The following is a 25,159-nucleotide window of genomic DNA, read 5'->3' on the forward strand; positions in this document are numbered from 1 at the left end:
GGGGCCTGGGATTCTATGATCTTCGGGGTAAGGGGGAGGTGCCAGGAGGAGGGTCCGGCTATTTCGCATTGGTTTGGGTGATGGGGAGGCCTGCAGGCATCAATTTTCCCAACTGAAACATGCACTGAGGCAAAACGCCAAGGCCCCAAGGCCGGCAGAGGAGGGCGCGGAAGCTGAGAACGGTTCCGCCTCCGTTGCCTTCCCTCAGGGAGTCAGTAGAGTGGTCCGCTCCCGAACTTTCCCCGGCAGCACTCGTACAGCCTGGCGCGCGTTCCCAGGGCGCCCGTGCCTTCCGGGTTCCGCGGCGACCGGAAGGGGCGGGGCCACCCGGCGAGCGCGCTTCGTGCGTCGGCGTAAAACTTCCTGGGAGAGGCGTCAGAACGGTAGCCTCCGACTGCACGTGGGTAGCTGTCCCTGCTGCTGAAGGCGCGTCTCGGGCCTGGGCCCGCTTTCAGGTGAGCCGAGGCTTCGGAGGATTCTGGAGGAAGTCGGGGGAGGGAGCGCTGGCCTGGGCTGGGTCGCGAGGACAGGGACGCTGTGCAAATGGCGTGGAGTCCGGGTCTCGTCGTGGAAGGAGTTTGGTCTGAATCGAGGTTTTGGTGGAGATGATGCCCTTTCCCACACTAATACGCCGCGTCTGCGGTCTGCCTTTCCCTTTCCAACATGGGCGACTCCCATTTTTCTTTTCCCCAGTGTCATGGGGCGCAAATTGGACCCTACCAAGAAGGAGAAGCGCGGGCCCGGCCGAAAGGCCCGGAAACAGAAGGGCGCCGAGACCGAGCTCGCCAGGTTCTTGCCTGCAGGTGAGGGAGGGTCAAGCATGCCTTCTGATTCTCCAGCTTGTGCGCCGCGTTTTCCATATACATGCATAACCTTCATTTTATTTAGTCTCTCCGCTTCCTGTTGAAGTGGAATCTTTTTTAGGAATAAGTATGAATGAAACCCCCTCATCAGCGTTTAGAGCTTAGGGAAGAAGCGACAGGGACACAAGTACTCATAACAAGGAGAGGTTTAACTCGAAAGGAGTCCAAATGAAGGTGTCCTCACGCAGTGAGAGAACTTAGATTTAAGCACATGGGTTTTGAAGAATGGATGCCATTTTATTTACTTATTTTTAAAATATATTTGTTATTGATTTCAGAGAGGAAAGGAGAGGGAGTTAGAAACATCAGTGATGAGAGAGAATCTTTGATTAGCTGCCTCCTCCTGGTTTATGGGTCAACACTCAACCATTGAGCCACTGGCTGGGCTGGGTGACATTCTAGCAAATTGAAGTTGGGAAAGGGACAGGCCAGTTCCTGTGAATTGCTTTGTGGAGGGGATGGAGGTGGGAGCACACAAATCTGGTTCCCACAGGTGAACAGTCCGCTTCTTGGAAGACTAGTAGAGGAGACAGGTAGTTTGCATTGCACGTTGGAGACAAGCTGCAGTTCATTGAGCTGAGCATTGTACTGAGCCCTTTGGACACATTGCTTCATTCTCTTAGTGCCCTGTGAGAAAGGCACTGTTGAAGTGGATGTTGAGAGGTTACTTGCATACAGTTACTAAATGAAGGGTTGAGATTTAAACCTTTTATTTCTTGGAAAATGTATGAAAACCGGCAGTTGTAAAGGTAAAATCTACAGTGGTTGGTAACCAGTTAAATTGAGAGTGAAAGAGCAGAAGATAACTCTAGCTTTTAAATCTATGTTATCAGAATGGTGATGATGCTCTTTATTGAAATCTAAAGTCTTGGATTTGGTTGCTGAACAATGAGATGGAGGTCATCTCCTTTATATTTCTTATCCAGTGAATTAGAATTGTCTCTCTTTCATTAATTCTTTCCCCACTTCTTTCCTCTGTCCTTCCTGTTTTTTATTTTCCCTGTAACTTCCTGTTCTTTCTCTTTCTCTCTTCTACAGCTGGTGATGAAAATTCCAAAAGGCTGTCTAGCCGTGCTCGAAAGAGGTGAGTGTGGATGACCAGACTTACATAGATTAAATTGAAACTGTTCATCTTCAGCCACATGATCCCACGTGATGATGCTGATGAAAAGGGTGTTTGGGGACTGCTGTCACACTTCCTTGTGATGGGAAATGCCAGAACCTGCAGGTGTATTCCATTTCCTCTGTCCTTATATATTTTCAGGGCAGCCAAGAGGAGGCTGGGCTCTGCTGAAACTCCTGAAGTGAATAAGCGCTCTGGGGTCAAACCATTGCCTGGAAAGCTACCAAAAGGTCAGTGAAAATAGGAGCTGGGTGCTACATGAAGAGTCCTGTGGGCCTGGGAAGAGAGGGGCTTGCTGATCATTTTTGCAGTGAAAGCAGTCAGAGGATATTCTTGGGGGTAGAAAGTACAGGCTCCATCAGTGTGTGGCTACCATTAGTTTAGGTTTCTTCAAACCCTTAGGGATCTCTGCAGGAGCTCTCCAGACACCTGGGAAGAAGGGAGCCCAGCCCTTATTTAACAATGCTAAGGGCAAGAAGCGCCCAGCACCAGTCCATAGCAGTGATGAGGAAGAGGAGGAGGAAGACTCTGAAGAGGATGGTGTGGTATGCCAGGGGGACCTCTGGGGCTCTGAGGACAGTGATGCTGATATGAGAGATGACTATGGAACAGACTCCAACTCAGAGGACGAAGATGAAGAGGAGGTGAGTTTATTTCTCTAGATGTTCAGGAAGCAATCCTTGCATTTTAGTCTTTCCAGGTTCTTGAGACAAGGATAACCACGAGAAGAAAAAAAGGATTTTAGGTTTTTTTAACACTGTTTTCCTAGCACCTTACATCATTCCAGGGCATGTGCATGTTTAAATGAGCTATTTGATGGAGCATTTTAAAATATGAGAATGCATTAAGAAAAATATGAGAATGCTCAGTGCTAATGAGGATGTGGTAAGGTGGACACTTGGTACCCCACTGATGGAAATAGAAATGTACACATTAAAAAAAAGTTCACTTTAATACATTGATTTTGATTTCAGAGAGGAAAGGATAGGGAGAGAGAGATAGAAACATCGGTGATGAGAATCATTGGTCGGTTGCCTCTTGCACAACCATGAGTCTGCAACCTGGACATGTGCCCTTGACTGGAAGCAAACCCTTCAGCCCACAGGCCGACAGTCTGTCTACTGAGCCAAACCAGCTAGGACCTGCACACATTTTTTATAAAGCATTTGCTGAGAACCTTAGGAACTTTTTTTTATTTAAAATATTTTTTTATTGGTTTTGAGAGAGAGAGATGTGAGAGTGAAACATCGGTTGGCTGCTTCATGCCTGAGATCGAACTCACAACCCTGGCACATGCTCTGACCAGGAATCGAACTGGCAACCTTTCCGTGCACGGGATAATACCCAACCAACTGAGCTACACCAGCCAGGGCCAGAAACTTTCCTAGTAATTCCGTTTAGGAAATGATCCAAAATGTGGACAGATTTATTTACTGAGGTGTAAGAAGTTATTTATTCCACAATTAGTATATGGATGCGTTACTAGAGAATTTTAATATAAAGAGTTATATAGAATTCTTAAAAAGGCCCTGAAAATCAATTTAAAAAGAAAAGACAAGTTCCAGTTTGCATCCCTTACCCACAAACCCCCATCTCTCTATAGAGCTCCTATTAGGAGATTTTGAGGTACCGCATGGACTCTAATGCGAAAAACTGGAAAATTTCAAACTACCCAGTAGACTTATGCTAAATTAACATTTGGCCATTATGTCTGAATATGCCTATTTATCTGTGAGTGAGAAAAGGCAAGAAACAAATTTGGAAACGTATCATGATTTTAACGTAGGAAAAGTAGAATAGGGGGCATTTGAGATCTTGCTTCCCGGCAATTGTCAATTTGGGCTCGATTAAACTTACAAAACTTCTCTTAAAAAAAATAAGTGTGGAAGAAAATATGGCAGAAAAGATGCCTAAGGACAGTTTTTGTCCTCCTTGTACACATAGGGGTGTGTATTCATGTTTTAAACTTCTTAATGCAAAGGGAAATGCAGAAGTAGATAGAACAGTTTAAGGAACCCTTCGAATCCATCATTTAGTTTCAACAGTTGTCAGTATTGTGAATTTAAATTCACTTCTTCAGGGTATTCCTTACCATCTGAGAGCAAGTGTTACATTTGTATTTAGGAAAAAATAAAATACAGAGATAAAAGTGCCAGTGGGTTGGTGGGAGGGCAAGCTCTACCTCACCAGCCTCTCATCTTTTTTAGTTGCTGCCCATTGAAAGGGCTGCTCGGAAGCAGAAGGCCCAGGAAGCTGTTGCTGGGTGAGTTTTGAAAACTTTAGAACGGAGAATAGTTAGCGGCTGGCATGAAGGAAAGGTGAGGAAGGAAGAGGTGTCTGTTTTGATCTGTGAATCACTTTGTTCCTGGACCTGTTTCTAGGGGAGAGTGGAGTGAGGAGGAAACTGAGGAAGAGGAGGAAGTGTCCCCTGAGTCAGGGCCCCAAGAGGAAAAAGAGACAGATGGGGGCCTGCAGATCAACCTGGATGAAGAGGAGCCTTTTGTGCTGCCCCCTGCTGGGGATGTGGAGCAGGATATCCTTACAATGAGGGGTGAGGGGTGGGGAAAGGTGCTTGCTGGAGGGGATTTCCAGGCCCTGGGCCATTAGGAAAGTTTCTTAACGGACCTACGTGCCCAGGCTCCAGACTTGCAACGAATTCATAAGCGCATCCAAGACATAGTGGGAGTGCTGCGTGATTTTGGGACTCTGCGGGAGGAAGGTCGGTCTCGAGCTGAATATCTGCACCGGCTTCAGCGGGATCTGGCCACTTACTACTCCTATGGAGACTTCCTGCTTGGCAAGCTCATGGACCTCTTCCCTCTGTCTGAGGTACTGAACTGCCAAATGCTCCTGCTTTCCTGTTATCACCTCTCTTCTTACCCCGAGGAAGAGCGGCCTCAGCTCCCTGTGTGTTTATCTCCCTGACTTGCTCCTTGCCATCTTGCTTTACCAGCTGGTGGAGTTCTTAGAAGCTAACGAGGTGCCTCGGCCCATCACCCTCAGGACCAACACCTTGAAAACCCGGCGCCGAGACCTTGCTCAGGTGAGGGGTGGGTTTTGAGGTTTGCTTGTCTCTGGGAGGTACTGACTTCTGTTAGCCACCCTGACTGGTACCGGTTGTTGGTGTAAACGTGATTCCAGGAGGCAAACCTGCATAGGCCTGCTGGCTCGGGGCCTAGGACCTTTGTGAAGTGGAAAACTTCTCCCTTTAGCCTCTGCTCCCTGGACAGTTGAGACATCTGCATAAGGATAAAAGTGCTACCTCAGAAATGGGAGGGACTTGTCTGCCTTTTAGATCATTGAGAAGCTGTTTTAAGCTCATTGTTTCCAAGGGCCCAAGGACCCCGGGTTAAAGAGTCCTGTTTCTAAAGCTCAGTTCCCCATGTGTCTCATGTTTCCTGTACGAAGATAACCTGATAATTATCTGTAATGTGCTCTGACCAATAGGATTAAGTTTGGGTATGTTATAGGAAATAGCAGGAGCTGCCAGTCTGTGCCAGTGGGGTGGAGTTCAGACCTTGAATTAAAGCCTAAGGCTAAGGAACAGGACACCAGAGGATGGGATGGGGTGGGATGTGAGAGGAGAAATTGCTTTCAGCGAGTCTGTGGTGATTGTTTTCTAAGAGATCTAGGACTTGTACCACAGACTTCCTGGTAGGACCAGGTTTTCATATCTCCATCTGTTTTTTGGACATGGTAACCTCTAAGGCTTTAAAAATCTTCATTCTTTACCTTCAGGCGCTAATCAATCGTGGGGTTAACCTGGATCCCCTGGGCAAGTGGTCAAAGACCGGACTAGTGGTATATGACTCCTCAGTGCCCATTGGTGAGTGTTCCCTGACCAGTAGCCCTTCTGCCTCTGCCCTTCTCCCAGCGTGTCACAAACAAACAGGTCCTCCTCTGCAGGTGCTACTCCCGAGTACCTGGCTGGGCACTACATGCTTCAGGGAGCCTCCAGCATGTTACCTGTCATGGCCTTGGCACCCCAGGAGCATGAGCGGATCCTGGACATGTGCTGTGCCCCTGGAGGAAAGACCAGCTACATAGGTACGAGAAAGCAGGCAGGAGTAGGGTCTGTCTGGTTCTCTGCTTTTGAAAGTAGATGGGGTTGGTGACTCGCTGGTTCTTAGGAAGCTGCACAGACAGCTGGCAGAGTGGTGAGGAGTACAGGCTCTGGCTTTGGCCTGAGTTCCAGCCCTGTGGGTGGCACTTAGGACCTTGGGCAAACCTTTGCTTTTGTAAAATGGGGTGGTAATTGTGTTTGGGTTGGCTATTATATTATGCTTGGGTGATAAGGGTTGATTGAGATATACATATAGAGATACTTGGCATAGTAATTAGTTTTAACCATTTTTTTTTATTAAGCTATTAACACTTAAAAGAAGTGACTTAGTCTGTGGGCCTAGAGAGATGTTCAATAACGATGGGAAAACCCATGTTGAGGAGTGTGCTCATCACCAGGGGTCAGTGCAGACTGGGGAGGCCCGTGCAGTAGGCAGTGGGGAGCAGGGCTGATGGGATGAGATTTCACCTATGGGTTCCTGGGCTGAAGGGTGCTAGCAAGTGTGGGGGCAGAGGAGCTGGCTGCTGAGCACTGACCCTCCCTCCCCCAGCCCAGCTGATGAAGAACACAGGTGTGATCCTTGCCAACGATGCCAATGCTGAGCGGCTCAAGAGTGTTGTGGGTAACCTGCACCGCTTGGGAGTCACCAACACCATTATCAGCCACTATGATGGGCGTCAGTTCCCCAAGGTGGGGCTCCTTCTCTGCATCTCTCTGGGGCGTCTTCCAGTTCACCTGCCCCCTTCCTGACGTGAATATTTAGACTTGCCTCTCGGAAATAAATGGTGCAGGATAGGTGACTAAAAACGGTGATTAACATCCCTTTTCCTCCAGGTGGTGGGGGGCTTTGACCGGGTACTGCTGGACGCTCCCTGCAGTGGCACTGGGGTCATCTCCAAGGACCCAGCTGTGAAGACCAACAAGGTGAGGAGCTGGGGTGGGGGTGGGAATAGCTGAGAGGTCAGGGCTGGGCCCTGCAGAGCAGGAGTGGGAGGTGGAGGGGCACCCAGCAGCTCACCTCCCTTCCTGAGACTGGCTTTTGGAATTCTGACACTCGGGTCTTCGCCCTGGGGCAGGACGAGAAGGACGTCCTGCGCTGTGCTCACCTTCAGAAGGAGTTGCTCCTGAGTGCTATCGACTCTGTCAATGCCACCTCCAAGACAGGAGGCTACCTGGTCTACTGCACCTGCTCCATCATGGTGAGGCCTCTGCAGGCAGAGCAGGGGGCAGGGCTGGAAGACTTGCCCCTTAGCTCCCTTCAGCTCAGCTCTGCTCTTCCTTCCATTCTGTCTCCCCCACATGTCCAGGTGGAGGAGAACGAGTGGGTGGTAGACTATGCCCTGAAAAAGAGGAATGTGCGGCTGGTGCCCACGGGTCTAGACTTTGGCCAAGAGGGCTTCACTCGCTTTCGAGAAAGACGCTTCCACCCCTCCCTGCGTTCCACCCGCCGCTTCTACCCCCACACCCACAATATGGATGGTTTCTTTATTGCCAAGTTCAAGAAGTTCTCCAATTCTATTCCCCAGACCCAAACAGGTAAGTGATCTCTCTACCCATCATCTCTGCCTTTCAGGACTCAGTGTGACTGTGGGGAAGGGAGGATTTCTGCCATCCTTAGCATAGCCTGAGCCTGCTTGGATAAGAGACCCCTTTCATCCAACCAGGCTTGGTCCTGAGCTGGGACCCATCGGAGGGTGTTAGAGTGCTCGTGTGGATGCCGGCCTGCTCCTTTATCTACCTAGTGGCTGCCCTTGCTCATCACTAAATACGTTCCCAATGCGGGTTGTGGTTTCTCTTCCTTCTTGGCCCAGGGTCACCTTACTGGTAATGGACCTCTCCTGGTCCAGCACGGTCAGCACTGGGCTGGCAGTAAAACTCCTCAGAACTGTCCGTTCTCTGAGCCCATCACACTAATTACAGATTGTTTTCTCGGCCATCTTGAGGAGTCTGTCCTGGATCTCAAGGGGAAGTGTGGGGTGTGCTGAGCTCTGAATGCTGGGATATAACCCGGGTTTAGTTGGCAGAGGGAGAAGTGAGCGGCTCTGGATACAAACTGCATGGTTTATTGAGTTGGGTTTTTTCTTTATTAGTAATGCCCCTTACAAAGTCACATCTGAATGTTAACAAAAACCTTAGTTAAAATTTGTTTTAACTTTAAAAGTACATATTTAACATGTGAGTACTCATTTATGTCTTAATAGCTTTTTTCTAGTTATGTGTTAGAATTTCTTGTTACCTGCTATACTCAGGGGCACAGCTTCCTTCCTCTAAAACTTTTTGACCCAAAGATGGGTAGTGAACCCTTCTCTTTATTTATTTATTTATTTATTTATTATTATTTTTTTAAAAATATATTTTATTGATTTTTTACAGAGAGGAAGAGAGAGGGATAGAGAGTTAGAAACATCGATGAGAAAGAATCATCAATCAGCTGCCTCTAGCACACCCCCTACTGGGGATGTGCCCGCAAACCAAGGTATATGCCCTTGACCGGAATCGAACCCAGGACCTTTCAGTCCCCAAGCCGACGCTCTATCCATTGAGCCAAACCGGTTTTGGCTGAACCCTTCTCTTTAATGCAGACTTCAAGTAGAACTTGAGGGAAGCCAGGTAGTCTACTCTAAGGCACTCTTTCAGTTATGTCGAACGCTTGGCCAAGAAACAGTACCCAGGCAGTTTCCTTATTTTAATTCCTCTATTTGTCTCCACCACTAATGATTAAGACCCAGTGATGAGGTCCTTTTTCTCACATAACCTGTTTAATTTTAGACCCAGGAAATTCTGCAACATCCACCCCTACAAACCCAGATGTGCCTGACCCAAAAGGTCAGGTGACCCCCAAGCCTGAGAGCAGCAGCAAGCCTGCCAAGAAGGCCAAAGGGGCTGTGAAAGCAGAGCGGCAGTTGCAGAAACGGCAACATCCCAAGAAGACCTCGTTCCGGAAGCAGAATGGTGTCCCCAAAGGGGCAGACTCTGAATTGTCCACTGGACCTTCTGTCCCAAAGGTCCAAGCCTCCTCCAAGCTCCAGGGTAATGGGCAGCCAGCTGAAAAGGCCGTAGTGATCGGAAAACCCAAGGTGACTGGGAAACTAAAGCAACGGGCACCTAAACTGCAGTCTTCCAAGAAAGTTGCCTTCCGGAGGCAGAATGCTTCTCCCAAGGGCATGGAGACAGAGCTGCCCTCTGGGCTGTCCCTCCCCAAGGCTCTGGCCACTTGGAAGCCTGAGAACTGTGTTCAGTCCCAAGGGGCTCAGAAGGCAAAGCAGCAGGTACCGCAGAAGGCTTCCAAGAAAGCTGCCTTCCAGAAACAGAATGGCACCCCCAAGGGACCCCAGACTCCTACCTTGTCCTCCCTTAGTGCCAGCCGGCCCCCACCAGCAAAGAGGAGAAAATCTCAGCCACTGCCGTCTTCAATGGATGGGTGAAACTAGACTGCGGTGCTCCTTGGTGTTGGAACTCTTACCTCTGTGAGGATGGCTTTCCCACTGTGCATATGAAATTTAATATACATTTTACAATCTCTGGTCGCTGTGTTTTTTGAGGGGGCCGAGTACCAGCATTGCCCCTTTAAGGGTAGAGGTGGGAGGGTGGGACGGATCCTCTTAAGAGGGGACAGTGGTATACAGAGGAATCAGGTCAGTTTTAGGCTCTTGAGACCCCTGAGACTCCAGGGACCCCGGAAATGAGAGGCCAGGAGTTGGAGGTAGGGTGTTTGGGGAGAGGAGGGAGATAGGGGTGTGGGGAGATGGGCTTCCTGCCACCAGGACCCATGGCGGACTGGAGGGTTGGGCCTTTTGGCCACCCTGGCTGGGATCCGCACAGACTGGGGTCTGGTGCTCAAGAGAAGCGCTGGCTTGTGGTCTGCTCAGCTCTGGACTCTGCCTCGGACCCGGAAAAGTTTAGGTGCCAACCTCAGATCGAGCATTTCATTGGCTCCCTCTGCGCCCTCCCCCGCCCCCCTGACCTCTGCCCTCTCTGTCGAGCCGTTTGATTGGCTGTCCTGCGTCCCCCGGGCGCCTCATTGGCCCTTCTCCCTCGCCCCGCATCCCTGCCCTGCACCGGGCTCCATCTCCCAGCAGAAGGCGCAGCCATGAATCCGTTATTCGGGCCCAACCTCTTCCTCCTGCAGCAGGAGCAGCAGGGCCTGGCCGGGCCGCCGGGGGACCCTTTGGGAGGCGACCGCTTCGCGGGGGGTGGGGACGCGACCCCGTCGCCGCGCGCCCCTCCGGGACCGACTGCCTACTTGCCGCCTGAGGCGGGCCCCGCGCCCCCCGCCGCCATGGCCCTCCGCAACGACCTGGGCTCCAACATCAACGTGCTCAAGACCCTGAACCTCCGCTTCCGCTGCTTCCTGGCCAAGGTGCACGAGCTGGAGCGCCGCAACCGGCTGCTGGAGAAGCAGCTGCAGCAGGCGCTGGAGGGCGGCAAGCCGGGCCGGCGGGGCCTGGCTCGCCGCGACCAGGCCGTGCAAACCGGCTTCGTCAGTCCCATCCGTCCCCTGGGGCTGCCCCTGGGCGCCCGGCCGGCCGCCGTCTGCACCCCGTCGGCGCGGGTGCTGGGCTCGCCCGCGCGCTCGCCCGCCGGACCCCTCGCGCCCGCCGCCGCCACCTGCCACTCCTCGCCCTCCGCCTCCGCCTCCACCTCCGCCTCCGCCTCCGCCGCCTTCTCCTCGCCATCCCGCTTCATGCCCGGCACCATCTGGTCCTTCTCTCACGCCCGCCGGGCCGGCCCGGGACTGGAGCCCATGCTGGTGCAGGGGCCTGGCCTGTCCTGGGTGCACCCCGACGGGGTGGGCGTCCAGATCGACACCATCACCCCCGAGATCCGCGCCCTCTACAACGTGCTGGCCAAGGTGAAGCGCGAGCGGGACGAGTACAAGCGGAGGTAGGATGCTGGCTGAGCGTCCTGCCACACTCGGGCCAGGGCAGGTGCGGGGAGGAGGGCAGGTGCGGGGAGGAGGGCAGCTGGCGCCCCAGAATCAGGGGGGACTAACACGAGAGAGTAAGGATGAGCTGGAAGTGGCTGGGTGGCACTGGCTCCCGGAAGCCTGGATCCGCAGAGAATGCAGAAGTCACACCCGTGACAAGAAGGAGACTGGGAGCGGAATACTGTGGGGAATTCATAGATTTCTTCTGACTCATCTTTCTGTCTCCTCTATAGTGTTCGGAGGAGGGTGTAACGGGGGTTTTGTGGGGTGTGAAAGGGACAGGGGTCTGAGAAGCCACATCAGGGGTACTGCTTATCAGTGTCAGCCCTCGGGTGGTTTTGTGATCTGAGCTCACATACGGATGGAGAGTCAGAGGCAACAGCTTCGACTTGGGAGTCTAATGTGGCATTAGGAGGGAGTGGCGAGGTGGGCTGCCCGGTGCGGGGGGTGATCCTGCCGCTGCCAGGGCTCCCCAAGCAGCGCTGGGAACGGAGTCTGGGTCCCTGCGCGGTGTGAAGCTCAGGACCGCAGAGCATTGCTTGGAGTAGGTCAGAAACATGGGGCAAGAAAGAGTCAAGGGAATTCCCTAGGGAAAGGGGAGGGACTGGTAGTTGTGGGGCTGGTGGGAGAAGTGCAGAGCCAGGGCGGAGGCTCTGAGAACAGTCAGCAGAGGAGCGGGAGGAGGAAGTTGGGAGCCTGTGAATGTGCCGCAGCTGGGGGCAGGCTCGCACCTTCTGAGGATGAAGATTTGGCTTTTTTGCGGGGAACCTGGCGGGGTAGCACAAAAGGCCAGGTGAAGGGATGCCATGCTAGAGCGCTGGCTGTGTGCCAAGTGGCTGCCTTAGAGGGTTGATAAGCAGGCTGCTGGGACAGGGGCACTCGTGCAGTAAGCCTTCTGTAGACTCTGCCTGATGCCAGGGTCAAGGAGGAAGATGACCAACTTTGGTTTGGGGGCCTTCAGCTGTAACCTCCTAAGTAGCTACTCTGACCCCTAGTGGGCAGGTCCGGGAATTACCCTTGCAGCTGAGCTGAGGAGCGGAGATTTGTCTGGTGGGGATTGGCTGAATGTTCTGGGAAGTTATGGGGGTCCAGGGACAACCTTCAGGCAGAGTCCAGCCGATCACAGATCCGCATGCTTTCTGAGGCTGAGTTTTGTCCTCATACTGGCGTCCTTAGTTGTAGGCCATGTTATGAGTGTCTCTGGGAATCCACCCAGCCCCAGCCCCAGCCCCAGCCCCAGCCCCAGCCCCAGCCCCAGCCCCAGCCGGAGTTCATTAACACAGTGAGCAGTGCAACACGGACAATTCTGGAATACCTCTACAACCACAGGAACAACTGCTGTTCTTAGGGCCATTTTTTTTTTTAACTGAAAGAGTGTCCAGCTGTCCAGGCAGCAAAGAGTTATTCCTTGGGGACTGATGAGCTCATCACTGCAGCAGGCTGCTGTGCAGAGGGCCCCGCAGCTAGAGCTGTCTGGTGCGTGACACTGGCAGTCACTCATCCTTCCCCCCAGATCCCCTGCCCTCATTCTGTTCTCTTTATAGCAACACCGGCTCCTGCCTGTGGCCTGTGAGGCCTGGCCACGGCTTGAACACTAAGCTGGGAGGGAGCGGAAGCCTCCTGGGTTCTACTTTCAGTTCCCCTCCCTTGTGTGACCTTGGGGGGCGGGGGGGGGGGGTTCTCTTTCCCGGCCTCAGTTTTTCCTGGGCAGGAATGGCCCCTGCCTCCTCACTTTACTCAAGGATACCGTTTATCTGGAAGAGAGGTGGTTGGTAAATACAGAACATACAGAAATTGCCCAAATCCTACATATTAAGGGAACCTCTTTAGTGAGGACAGATTTGAATGGAGGTCAAAATGAACCTGTTTGCGGAACAGTCTGACTGGAGTGTAAATAGAATTCTAGTGAGCTCCCATGATTTCTTTTTCTTTTTTTTTTTTTTATCCCGTAAGATTTTATTAGCCTTAATCCTTACATAACTTCCTTACGTAAGTTTCTGCTGAATTTGTTGAATTCACTGTCAAACAGTGCTTCCCCCTTCCTGATGCATCCTGTCCAGGGTTAACTTCCCTCTGTCAGTGGCACCAGGGTACCCCGTCCCAAGCCTTTATGGTATAGATAAAGAACACAAGGCCAGGACAGATAAGGATCTTGTATAAGAAAATACATTCGGGGAAGGACATGGGTGGCAGGGAACCAGAAAGGCTGTGCTCTGTCTGGGCTGCACGCTGAGCCGGCAGGGTGGTGGCTGGCAGGGTGGTGGCTGGCCAGGGTGGTGGCCGGCAGGGTGGTGGCTGGCAGGGTGGTGGCCGGCAGGGTGGTGGCCAGGCTGGCTGCCTTCTCCCTGCCCAACTGGGAGGGGCAGCCTGGGTGATGCAGAAGTTATTCTTAGGAATACTGCAGTGCGGATACGGGTGAGGAACAGGAGAGCCAGGCGCCACTGGAGGGAGAGCCAGGGAATGGTGTGAGGGCGAGGTGGGAAAAAGGTGGAGGGAGGGGAAGCAAGGACTGAATCCGTGTCTACAGAATACGTTCTCTCGGATTTCCATTTTCTTATGTCCTCTTCGCTACTCCCTAACCACCTTTCTGACACTGAAGATTCTCTCGGTGCAGTTCCCCGCCTTCCCTCAGGCTGGAAGAATCTTCCCAGAACGTGGCCAGGTCCTCGCTGGGTGGACAGAGTGTCGGCTCAGTGGACAGAGTGTCGGCCTGAGGACTGAAGGGTCCCGGGTTTAATTCTGGTCCAGGGCAGAGGCCTGGGTTGTGGGCTCCATCCCCAGTGGGGGGCATGCAGGAGGCAGCCTATCATTGGTGCGCATACAGCTGCAAGAGCAAGTGCACGTTTCCCTCTCATCACTGATGCTTCTCTCTCTCTCTCTCTCTCCCTCTCCCTTCCTCTATGAAATCAATAAAACCATATTAGAGAATGTGGCAAGAGTGGGGTCGGAGAAATCCGCTATTCCAGCCAGCCTTGTGGGGTGCGGTGTTGCCCCCACTGCTAGCCTTCCATCTCAGGATGTAACGGACCAGGCACCTGCTTACCCGGGACCACCCTGTGTGAGAGGCCTGGTCCTGGGCGGAGACCCTGCCTGTGGCGAGAGTGTTTGCTTTCCTGCTGGTGGTCTTTTTTTTTTTTTTAAAATACATTTTATTGATTTTTTACAGAGAGGAAGAGAGAGGGATAGAGAGTTAGAAACATCGATGAGAGAGAAACATCAACCAGCTGCCTCTTGCACACCCCCTACTGGGGATGTGCCCGCAACCAAGGCACATGCCCTTGACCGGAATCGAACCTGGGACTTTTCAGTCCGCAGGCCGACGATCTATCCACTGAGCCAAACTGGTTTCGGCTTTTTTTTTTTTTTTTTTTTTTTTAATATATATATATATATATTTCTTTATTGATTTCAGAGAGGAAGGGAGAGGGAGAGAGAGACAGAAACATCAATGATGAGAGAGAATCATTGATCGGCTGCCTCCTGCATGCCCCCCACCACTGGGGACCAAGCCCACAACCCAGGCTGGAATCGAACCTCAGACCCTTTAGTCCGTGGGCTGACACTCTATCCACTGATCCAAACCGGCTAGGGCTCCTGCTGGTGGTCTTAGTCTCCGAATCCTGGGTCCCAGGAGCTGCCACCTCTGGTTCTCCACCCGCTAATTCACGAGACCCTTCCCTCTGGGTTTGGGTGCTTAGGAGGCCCACCTCCTGCTCTCCACGGTCACCTCCCTCCAGCTCCTGTAGCGGGGACTCGGGCGTGCGGGGGTGGACTGAGTGTCTCCTCCCAGCTCTCGGGCATCCCTGTTGACGCGGTGTGTGTCCTGCAGCTGCTTTTACAGGGTTAAATGGCCCCGAGCGCGAGGCAGGGCAGCAGGCTAGAGGAGCTCTGTCCTGGTGCAGGCAGGAGGCGGGAGACCGGATCTGTGCCGCTGAAGGTGGGAGACCGGGCCGGGTGTGGGCAGGACATGGGGGATGAGGCCCACGGACAGCTGGCCGGGCCGGGGCCTGAATGGGACGGGCGTGTGACGGACCAGAGCAACTGGCAGTTGCTCTCAGACGTAGCGGCTGGTGTGCGGCCTGGAGGTGCCGGGAAGGCAGCTGGTGCGCTCGGCGTTGGCCAGGGACAGCTGCAGCCGGCCACCGCCCGGCCTGCCAGGCATTCCTGCCCACGGCGCCGCCTCCTCTCGGGACACCAGACCCAGGGGCTGAGGCCTGAGCCAGACACGTGGGGAGCGGGGAGTGAGGGACCGGGAGGGACCCCGCCCCTATGCTCTCGCCTTCCTCCCTGTCTGCCAGGTGGGAAGAGGAGTACACGGTGCGGATTCAGCTGCAAGAGCGAGTGCGTGAGCTCCAGGAGGTGAGGGCGCCCCGCCGCCTGGGCTTCCCTCCGCCCTCCCCGGTGCCCCGCGGCCCTGGAGCCGGCTCCTGGACCCTCCTGCCTCGTCCTGACCTTCCTCCCACCCTGGCAGGGCCGCTGACGCCCGGTTTTCTGTTGGCGCAGGAGGCCCAGGAGGCCGACGCCTGCCAGGAGGAGCTGGCGATGAAGGTGCAGCAGCTGAAAGCGGAGCTGGTGGTCTTCAAAGGGCTTATGAGCAACGTGAGTGCAGCCAGCGCCCCTGGCCCTCTCCCCTGAGGGGCTCATCACCACCAGGCTGTCCAGCCGGCCCGCAGCCCCGCCGGGTGCGGCCTGTTCATTTCCGGTCCACCCCGCCCCCACCCCCGATTTGCTCTACTTCCGTTTTTTTTCCTTTGCCGCCCAGTGCTTGGGGAGAAAGAGAAGGGCCACGGCCCCTGGTGTTGGGGAGGCAGCGCGCCCCCATCACGGAGCTGGTTCAGCAGGAAGTTAGGGGCACGTGCCCCGGCCGGCCGGGCCCCTCTCCAGCCGTGTGGCCGCGGGCGGGTTCCTCAGCCCCCGGCCTCCCCCTCAGGTGGGGTGGGGGGAGTGAAGGCGTGTACTTTGCAGAATGAGGATGATGATCATAACGATCATAACGCTGAGGACAGGGCACCGTGGTCAGCAAAATGCGGCTCTTTGGCCCCTTGAGTGTGGCTCTTCCACAAAATACCACGGCCTGGGCGAGTCTATTTTGAAGAAGTGGCGTTCTTCGAAGAAGTTTACGTTTAAAAAAAAATTCGGCTCTCAAGAGAAATTTCAATCGTTGTGCTGTTGCTATTTGGCTCCGTTGACCAATGAGTTTGCCGACCACCGGGCTAGCTAGCACACACTTGGCGCTAAATAAGTGTCAGCCGCTGTTGTCCTTATTGCACTGGCTTCACTCTCCTAACGCCCAGGAGTCTCTCTCTCTCTCGGAACATAAGTGCCAAGAGGGACCCCCCCACACACACGTCCTGGGCTCCGGGCCACGCCCTCCAGGGGCTCCCCATCTGGCAGGGAGCCAGCTGCTCAGAAGTCAGCGCCTGAGCCGGAGGGCACCGTGTGGAGGGCACCCGCGGGCCGCGTGCCGCCGGAGGCCTTGGCGACGGCCTTGGCGATGGTGTGGCCCGAAGGACCAGGGGGATCCGTCGGCCCTCGTGCGGCCTGCGGGCTGCCTCTCACTGCTCCCCCTGCTCCCGGCACAGAACCTGTCGGAGCTGGACGAGAAGATCCAGGAGAAGGCCATGAAGGTGGACATGGACATCTGCCGCCGCATCGACATCACCGCCAAGCTCTGCGACGTGGCCCAGCAGCGCAACTGCGAGGACGTGATCCAGATGTTCCAGGTGAGCCCGCCGCCTCCGCGCCCCCGGGGGCCTCGGGAGGGCCGGCCGGCGGGCGGGGGGCCTCCCCTCGTGGCCGCCCGTCCTCCTTCGAGGGGGCCCCGTGGGGCGAGCCGGGGGGCCAGAGCAGCCTCTGAAGGGAGTTCGGAAGCTGTCTCTAACCCGTCTCTCCCCCTCTCTCCTCTGTCTGCCTCCTCTCCTCTCTCTTCCTCTCACCTTCTCTGGCTTTCCCCACAGAAGAAACTGGTTAGTTTTGCTCTCACGCAGCTTATTAATGTCCCAGTCCCTGTTTCTGAACCACCCAGGCCTCGGCCATCGGTCCCGACCTGCTGGGCTCCTCAGCGCAGACTCCTCCCCTTTTCGGTCCCCCCGCTCTCCCCCTTTTCTCTCCTCCTCTCCGCTTCCTTTCTCTCGACCCCTTCTTCCGGCTTCCAGATCTGGACATGCTGCTTAGGTTCTCCTTTGTGAACACCGTATCTTCCTCCTTGCTTTTTTGTTCAGCCATTTCATTAGAAAGACTTTTTTTTTTTTAATATATTTTATTGATTTTTTTTTTACAGAGAGGAAGGGAGAGGAATAGAGAGCCAGAAACATCAATGAGAGAGAAACATCGATCAGCTGCCTCTTGCACACTCCCCACCGGGGATGTGCCCACAACCAAGGCACATGCCCCTGACCGAAATCGAACCCGGGACCCCTCAGTCCGCAGGCCAATGCTCCATCCACTGAGCCAAACCGGTTTTGGCAGAAAGACCTTTTTTTTTTTTTTTTTTTTTTTTTAGGAAAAAAAAAATCCTCATTAGCCATTTGTGCACATCCTAACGTCACAACAAGCCATGTGTCTCTCACCTCACCGCTGTTTCTGTCTCTTCGGTTTCTCCCTCAGTCTGCAGCCCTGAGCCCATCTGTCTGTGTGACCATCTGTCTGTGTGCCTGTCCATCCCTGTGCCCATCTGTCCGTGTGCCCGTCTGTCCATGTGCCCGTCTGTCCGTGTGCCCGTCTGACTGTGTGCCTGTCTGTCTGTGTGCCCGTCTGTCCGTGTGCCTGTCCCTCGGTGACCGGTGTTGTGTTCCTGCCATTGTAACTGTGTCTTCTCTCTCTGTCCGCCTCCCCTTCTCCCCGCTGGTCCTGCTTCTCCTCCCGCCGCCCTCCTCCTCACGCACCCGGCCTCGGCTCTGTAGTCTCTGCACTTGTCTCCCATTAAGGTCCCATCCATGGGGGGGCGGAAGCGGGAGCGCAAGGCTGCCACCGAGGAGGAGCCCTCCCTGTCGGAGAGCGCCGGGCCCCGCCAGCCCGAGGGGGATGAGGAGGAGAGCGCGGCCCTCAGCATCAACGAGGAGATGCAGCGCATGCTGAACCAGCTGTGAGTCCCGCAGGCCCCCGCCCCCCGCCCGAGGCCGGCCCCCCCTGACCCGGGCTCCCTGTCTCTAGGAGGGAGTATGATTTTGAGGACGACTGTGACAGCCTGACTTGGGAGGAGACTGAGGAGACCCTGCTGCTCTGGGAGGATTTCTCAGGCTATGCCATGGCGGCGGCAGAGGCCCAGGGAGAGGTAACCCCCTGCCGGGCCCGGGGCCCCCATCCCGCCCCTCCAGCTCCTCGCTGCCCCCCCCCCTCCCTCCCGGCCCTCCTCCCCTCCGCGCTCTGCTTTCCCTCTGTGGCCATCATGCTTCACCTGCTTCTCCCCTTCTTCTTTTTTTAATTTAATTAATTAATTAATGTTTATTTTTTTTAATTTCTTTATTGATTATGGTATCACAAAATTGTCCTCATCCCCCCCCCCCCATTCCCATCTCCCCTTCTTCTTGACGCTTTCCCCTTTTTTTTAACGACGGTCGGTTTCCTTTAACCTGACTTTCTCTCTCCCCCTCCTTGGCCCTGGGGAATGCCCCCCTCCCGCCCGGCCCCATCCCTCTCCTCTGCCCCGCCCCCACCCTTGCTTCCCTTTCTCCTCCAGCAACCGGAGGACAGTCTGGAGAAGGTGATCAAAGACACCGAGTCCCTGTTCAAGACCCGGGAGAAAGAGTATCAGGAAACCATCGACCAGATAGAGGTAAGGACGCCAGTGCAGGCTCGGCGTGGCCGCGGGCGGGGCTGCACCTCCGTGGTCCCGTCCTGCAAACCCCAGAACCCCAGACGCCAGGCCCCCCTTTCCTTTCCTCCCTGTGAGCGCCCCGCTGTTGTTCCTCCGGTGGGTTCAGACCTCAGGACGGAGGGAGGCAGACAGCTGGGTTCACGTCTCGGCTCTCTCACTTGCTACGACTCCGACTTTCAACAGGCTCCTTAGTCTCTCTAAGCCTGTTTCTTTCTTTCTTTATTTAGAATATATTTTTATTGATTTTTTTTTTTTTTTGCAGAGAGGAAGGGAGAGGGATAGAGAGTTAAGAAACATGGATGAGAGAGAAACATCGATCAGCTGCCTCCTGCACGCCCCGCCCCCCATTGGGGATGTGCCTGCAACCAAGGTACATGCCTTTGACCGGAATCGAACCTGGGACCTTTCAGTCCTCAGGCCGACGCTCTGTCCACTGAGCCAAACCGGTTAGGGCTAAGCCTGTTGCTTTATTTGTAATAGGAATCTTAGTAATACCCCCCACCCCCCAGGGTTGCTTAAAGACGGAATGAAATGGCGCCCGTGGAGCGAGGGCAGTGTCTGTCCGCTAGTAACATCCCTGTGGAGTTAGCATCCGTCATGGAACCCCCTCAGGTGGGCTTGCTGTGGCCGCGTCTTCAGCTCAGCCTTTGAGCCAAAAAGGGGGAGCTCAGTTCGTACTCCCCGGCCTTGAGGAACCTTCTAGAGGTGGCGGGTGGAGCCGGTGCTTTTACTTAAACTCCAGGCCGGGGAGGGGGGGGGGGGGCTCCAGAAGGACTTGGGGCGCCGGGATGGAGGGGTTGCGGGGGGCGGAGGCTGAGGCGATGCTGTGAGCCCTCCTGCCCTGGCCCAGGGTCCTTCCCTGAGCACCGACTGGGGATGAGGCCGGCAGACTCCCGTAATCCTCCGCCCCCTCCAGCCCACTGGCATGTTTGCCCGTGGTCCTGCTCCTCTAAGCCAAACCTGCTTTTGTTTTTAGCCCAGACAGACAAGTGCTAAGTGTTTATAGTTTCTTTCTTTTTTCTTTTTTTTTCTTTTTTTAAATATATTTTATTGATTTTCCATAGAGAGGATGGGAGAGGGATAGAGAGCTAGAAACATCGATGAGAGAGAAACATCGACCAGCTGTCTCCTGTACACCCTCTACCGGGGATGTGCCCGCAACCAAGGTACATGCCCTTGACCAGAATCGAACCCGGGACCCTTCAGTCCGCAGACCAACGCTCTATCCACTGAGCCAAACCGATTTCGGCTGTAGTTTCTTGTTAAGGCTCACGTGATGACTTGGGAGAGAGAAGGGGAGAGAGAGAGACCCACATTGATGTGAGAGAGAAATGTCCCTCGTATGCACCCTGACCAGCGTGCTAACTCATGACCTGGGTCTGTGCTCTGACTGGGCTCAAACCCGCAGCCCCAGGTGCACAGGGCGGCATATAGCCCCCTGAGCCCGGCGGCCAGTGCTCAGTTCCCTGGGTTCACGCCGCCGGCCAGTGCTCAGTTCCCTGGGTTCACGCCGCCTGCGGAGGGCTGAGGGGGAGAGCTGGCCTTCACGTTCCCATTTACGCCTCTCACCGCCTCCGCCTTCCCTGCCTGACTCCCTCCCCTGCTCCTCCCTCCCTCCGTGGACCTGAGTGAAGGTGTGACCTTCTCACCGCACCTTCCCCAGCAGGGGCCTCGGAGCAGTGGTCCGGGCTGCATCCTGCCTGCTCCTTCCCCTGGACCAGAGGGGCTTAGTTTACAGCCTGATGGGAAAAGAAGGAAACGAAAATCCTAAGAGGAAGCTTGCTTTTAAAGATGTTTGATTCCTCCGCTCTCCCAGTGGGGTGCCATCAGGGGTGTCAGCAGAGCCCACGTGGTGGCTTTGTTTGCGGTGTTGCTCCTGGTAACCCATCTGGGCCACCACCCCAGGCCCCTTTATCTTTGTGGCCTTTGATCTCTCAGGGTCAGTGAGGCGGAGGCTTGTCCCATTATTCGATGGTCAGGCCGAGGCACAGGGTGGAGGGTGGGAGAGAATTCTTGCTCCCTCACCTCCTCTCTCCTCTTCATGTGCTCCCAGCCTTATCCCGCCCACCCCTCCGCGTACCCAGGGGTCTCAGCGTGGGCTGGCGTGGATTCCTCCTAAACTGTGCGCATCTCCGCCTGAATTGTGTGGACCAACGGGGGCGGACAAACATGTAGAGACAACAGGTGGCAGTCCTAGCCTTGTGCTGCGATAGAATCTATTATATGTCGGTGATGGAATAGACAGTGGGCAAAAGCAGGTCTACTACGGTTGTGAGTCCGAGGAACAGTTTGTCCTTGTGTTGTTACTTACGTACTGTGTTACCTTCTTACGAACATCTGTAAACCTGCTTTGCCCACACCCTGAAAAGAGCAGGTGGATCAGACCCCTCCCTGGCTGGCACAGTCAGCACGTCCTGCTCCTCTGGCTTGCCATTGTGGAACCCCAGCTGGAACCCCAGCTCTGGAAGCAGGCTGCGCTCTCATCCAGGTCCCTGTCCTGACCATCTCTTGCATCTGCCCTGTGACCCACTTACTTCTTCTTCGAGTTCCATCCTCTGTCTGTCCGCTCAGATTAGCTATGGGTGGTTTCCTCTGCCCAGCTCCCATTATTCACGGCTGCTTTCCAGCCCTGTCTCTTTGCTCTCGGGCAGTCAGGCAAATGACCTCCAGGCAGTTTCTTTCCGCCTTGCTCCTGGCCCTGCCCTTCTCCTCCAAACAAAGAGAGGCAGCTGACTGTCTCTGGCCCAGATCTCTCAGCCTCTGCACCACCTCCCAGCCCTGCCTCTCAGCCTGCCTCTCACCCTGGAGGGAGGCCGTATTTCCTGGACTCTGAGCCCCCTGTTTTCCCCACATGTAACACTTCTGACGTTGGGATACATTTTATACCACTAGGACATTCGGTATTGGCAGCAGGTCTTGCTGTTAGTCTCTGAAATGGCTTACAAGTGAGAAAATAAAGTAAAGCTGGCCCTGGCTGGTGGCTCAGTTGGTTAGAGCCATGCCCCAATACCCCAAGGTTGCAGGTTTGATCCCTGGTCCGGGCACACACAGGAATCAACCAATGAATGCATAAATAAGAAAACAACTGGATCTCTCTCTCTCTCCCTCTCTCTTTCTCAGACTCTCTCTTTCTCTCTCAGATCAATAAGTAAAATAAAATAAAAATATCAGGTGAGGATAAGAATAAATAAAAAAATAGAAGATAATGAGAAAATGGATGGTAAGAGAATTGAACCCTTTTCAACCGTGCGCACAGGTGTCCTCCTCCATGCATGAATCTTGTAGCTGCGTCACATTTAATCCATTGCCCATCCAGGTCGGCCGTGCACCTGTGTGCACCTGTGGAGATCAGTAAGGCCCGTGGCCCAATTTAGTGAGGGGCACACACAGGTTGTGGGGAGTGAGGGGTGAGCCAGGCCATGCAGGAACCTCAGGCAGAAAGTAAGGCCATCCACAGACAGCCCCCCCCGCCCCCCCTCAGGAACTCCCTCCCCCCTCCCTCCTGCGGGTGAACATTCCTTTCCTCTTGGCTCCGGCCAGTCTGTGGAAAGACTGCAGGCCTGGGCAGATGCCTTTGCATTCCTCTGTAGCAAAGACTGCCTGGAAAACTAGAAGGAACGACAGCATATTGAGAGCCTTCCGCCTCGATCAAATTTATTTTCATTTTATTTTAAAATACATTTTTATTGATTTCAGAGACGGGAGAAGGAGAGAGAGAGAGAGAATCATCAGTGATGAGAGAGAATCATTGATCGGCTGCCTATTGCACGCCCCCCCCACCAGGGATTGAGCCCACAACCTGGGCATGTGCCCTGACCAGGAATGGAACCGTGACCTCCTGGTTCATAGATCGATGCTCAAGCATTGAGCCACACTGGCTGAGCCTGGTTTATTTTATTTTTAAAAAATATTTTTATATATTTCAGAGAGGAAGGAAGAGGGAGAGAGAGAGAGAGAGAGAGAAACATCCACGATGAGAGAGAATCTGCCTCCCACAAGTCCCCTACTGGGGATCGAGCCCACAACCCGGGCAGGTGTCCTTGACCGGAATCGAACCTGGGACCTTTCAGTTTGTAGGCCTACGCTCTATCCAAGGAACCAAACCGGCCAGGGCTGATTTATTTTTAAATCGGAGCTCTCATGCCGAAACCGGTTTGGCTCAGTGGATAGAGCGTTGGCTTGCGTACTGAAGGTCCTGGGTTCAATTCCGGTCAGGACCTTCAGTACATTGGTTGCGGGCGCATCCCCAGTGGGGGGGTGTGCAGGAGGCAGCTGATCGATGATTCTCTCTCGTCGATGTTTCTAGCTCTCTATCCCTCTCTCTTCCTCTCTGTGAAAAATCAATAAAATATATGAAAAAAATAAAATAAAAAAGATAAACAATATGAATTTGTTCTAAAAAAGAAACAAACAAAAACCCTTAAAAAATAAGTAAAATAAATCGGAGCCCTCGGCTGTGCTGCCTGGCCCCCCTGCCCGCGGTGCTCCTGGCCCATTGGCCTCCCGGGGGCTGGAGGCAGGGTCACTGCTGACCTGCCGGCCCCGCCCCGCCCCTGCCGCAGCTGGAGCTCGCCACGGCCAAGAACGACATGAACCGGCACCTGCACGAGTACATGGAGATGTGCAGCATGAAGCGGGGCCTGGACGTGCAGATGGAGACCTGCCGCCGGCTCATCACCCAGTCCGGGGACCGGTAAGGGCCCCCGCGGCGCGGAGGGTGCTGCCCACCGTCCTTCACGCTCCTCCGAGGGCGGCCGCGGGGGACCGGTGCCGCTCGGCGGGCACGCCCTAAAGACCCTCCGCAGTGACCGTCGCCTCCGGCTGTGGCCCTCAGGGGAGGTCACCGGGCATGAGGCCCAGGGGGTGTCCGTCTGCGGCTGGTGAGCAGCCGAGACCTCCCAGTGCCGCCCGCTCTGGTGGTTCCCTGGTGAGAGGCAGCTCAGAGCTGACCAGGAGCAGAAGGGGTGTGAGGTAGGTGTTTGCCGAGAGTCAAGGCCATCGTTTGTGCTTTGACCATGTAAGTAACACCCGCAACAACAACAACAACAACAACAAAAAAAAAAGAAAGAAAAAGTCATAGAAATTCTATAAACAGACAGAAAGCGGAGGCCGCCCAGTCAGTGCGCTCGGCCCGGGTGGCATCTCTTACTTCAAACATTCCCGGACCCTGAGCCGCCCAGGTCCTCCAGATAAAGGGCTCCCCATCGGCCCCCTCCCCACGCCCCTGCCCGGCACCCACCCTCTCTCCGTGGTCCCCCTGCCCTGGCCCGAGAGTCACGGCCGGCCGAGGGGGAGGAGTGTCCGCCTCAGAGGGTCCCGCCCGCCCCAGGGTGACAGCTGGTGTTTTCTTCTAGAAAGTCTCCTGCTTTCACTGCCGTCCCGCCCAGCGACCCGCCGCCACCGCCCAGCGAGACTGAGGACTCCGATCGAGACGTCTCATCCGACAGCTCCCTGAGATAGGGCCCTGCCTCGGGCCCCACCCCGATGGGACGCACCTCGCACCTCCACGCAGAGTTGGGGTTCGCAGAGGGGAACGTCACTTGTCCCGGTGCACCGGGCCCGGCCCCGGACAGGCCACCCTCCCTCGGGCTCCCTCTCCTGGCCCGAGGCCCCTCCAGGTTCCAGGGTGCCTGGGGCAAGGCTCGGCCTGCCCTTCCCAGGCGACTCCGGCCACAGCCGGGCCCTCCTGACCTCCCATCTTTAAAACCTGCCAGCGCGACTGTGGCCCCCCAACCTCCCGTTGAACAAGGAATGCAACGGTCAGATCCCCAACCCCTGCGGCCTAGCGCCCGCTCACGTCCGGTCCTGTCCTGGTGCTAACTGGCCAGGCACTGGTACGCGTGGGTCAGGCTGGACGCCACGGGCATGTGCGACACTGGCAGTGGGAGAGGGGTTGTGGCAGGTGAGGCAGTGGGGCTGGACAGGGTACAAATTCATTGTCCAAGTGCCCCGGTCCCCTGCCTGTGGACAGTAAGGATACGGCAAGACCCCTCCATCATGAAAATGCCATACGGAAGGGGTCTCCAAGCCCCTTCTGGGTCTGACTGGGTGCAATATCGAGAAGATGGGAAGCTCCTGTCTCCCAAGGACTGAGTGACAAGAAGGTGAAGCTATACGTGTGCGTACACAGGTGTGTGCGTGTGCTCAGGGTCTCAGTGTCAAGGATCAGCAGAAGTGCCTCCTCCGTGTCTGCCACACAGACCAACAGGCAGAGATGTCTGAACTGGGAAAACCTTGGAGAAATTGGGGAGACGGGACTGAGACCTTAGCATAACTGCCGGGGGAGCTGTGAGCTGACACATGTGAATGGAATCTTTACCGTGAATGAAACTGGAGAGTATTTATCGAATGCCTCATGTCACTGATT

The 25,159-nt window shown here is 54.9% G+C and overlaps 2 protein-coding genes across 4 annotated transcripts; both read left to right on the plus strand.

The window, feature by feature from the left end:
* Positions 1–306: 306 nt before the first annotated feature.
* Positions 307–9,573, plus strand: NOP2 (NOP2 nucleolar protein). Its single transcript, XM_084877285.1, has 16 exons — positions 307–455; positions 694–803; positions 1,902–1,947; positions 2,128–2,216; positions 2,389–2,630; positions 4,194–4,249; positions 4,368–4,519; positions 4,616–4,815; positions 4,940–5,029; positions 5,725–5,812; positions 5,893–6,033; positions 6,600–6,739; positions 6,884–6,973; positions 7,126–7,248; positions 7,357–7,585; positions 8,819–9,573. Exons 2-16 carry the CDS (start codon positions 698–700, stop codon positions 9,472–9,474), a joined length of 2,448 nt encoding a protein of 815 aa, XP_084733411.1. The 5' UTR covers positions 307–455; positions 694–697; the 3' UTR covers positions 9,475–9,573.
* A 513-nt stretch (positions 9,574–10,086) lies between these two features.
* Positions 10,087–25,141, plus strand: IFFO1 (intermediate filament family orphan 1). 3 transcript variants are annotated; one of them, XM_084878021.1, is made up of 9 exons: positions 10,090–10,933; positions 15,275–15,335; positions 15,480–15,575; positions 16,559–16,699; positions 17,879–18,060; positions 18,129–18,249; positions 18,655–18,750; positions 23,355–23,485; positions 24,147–25,141. In XM_084878021.1, exons 1-9 carry the CDS (start codon positions 10,140–10,142, stop codon positions 24,250–24,252), a joined length of 1,728 nt encoding a protein of 575 aa, XP_084734147.1. In that variant the 5' UTR covers positions 10,090–10,139; the 3' UTR covers positions 24,253–25,141. The 3 variants fall into 3 exon arrangements, with proteins under 3 accessions (XP_084734145.1, XP_084734147.1, XP_084734146.1); XM_084878020.1 differs by having other exon boundaries at positions 10,098–10,933; positions 17,903–18,060; XM_084878019.1 differs by lacking the exons at positions 23,355–23,485; positions 24,147–25,141 and adding an exon at positions 19,302–19,827 and having other exon boundaries at positions 10,087–10,933; positions 17,903–18,060.
* Positions 25,142–25,159: the final 18 nt, after the last annotated feature.

Source organism: Pipistrellus hanaki, assembly GCF_964339955.1.
Source record: "Pipistrellus hanaki genome assembly, chromosome: 3".
NCBI classification, from domain to species: Eukaryota; Metazoa; Chordata; class Mammalia; order Chiroptera; family Vespertilionidae; genus Pipistrellus; species Pipistrellus hanaki.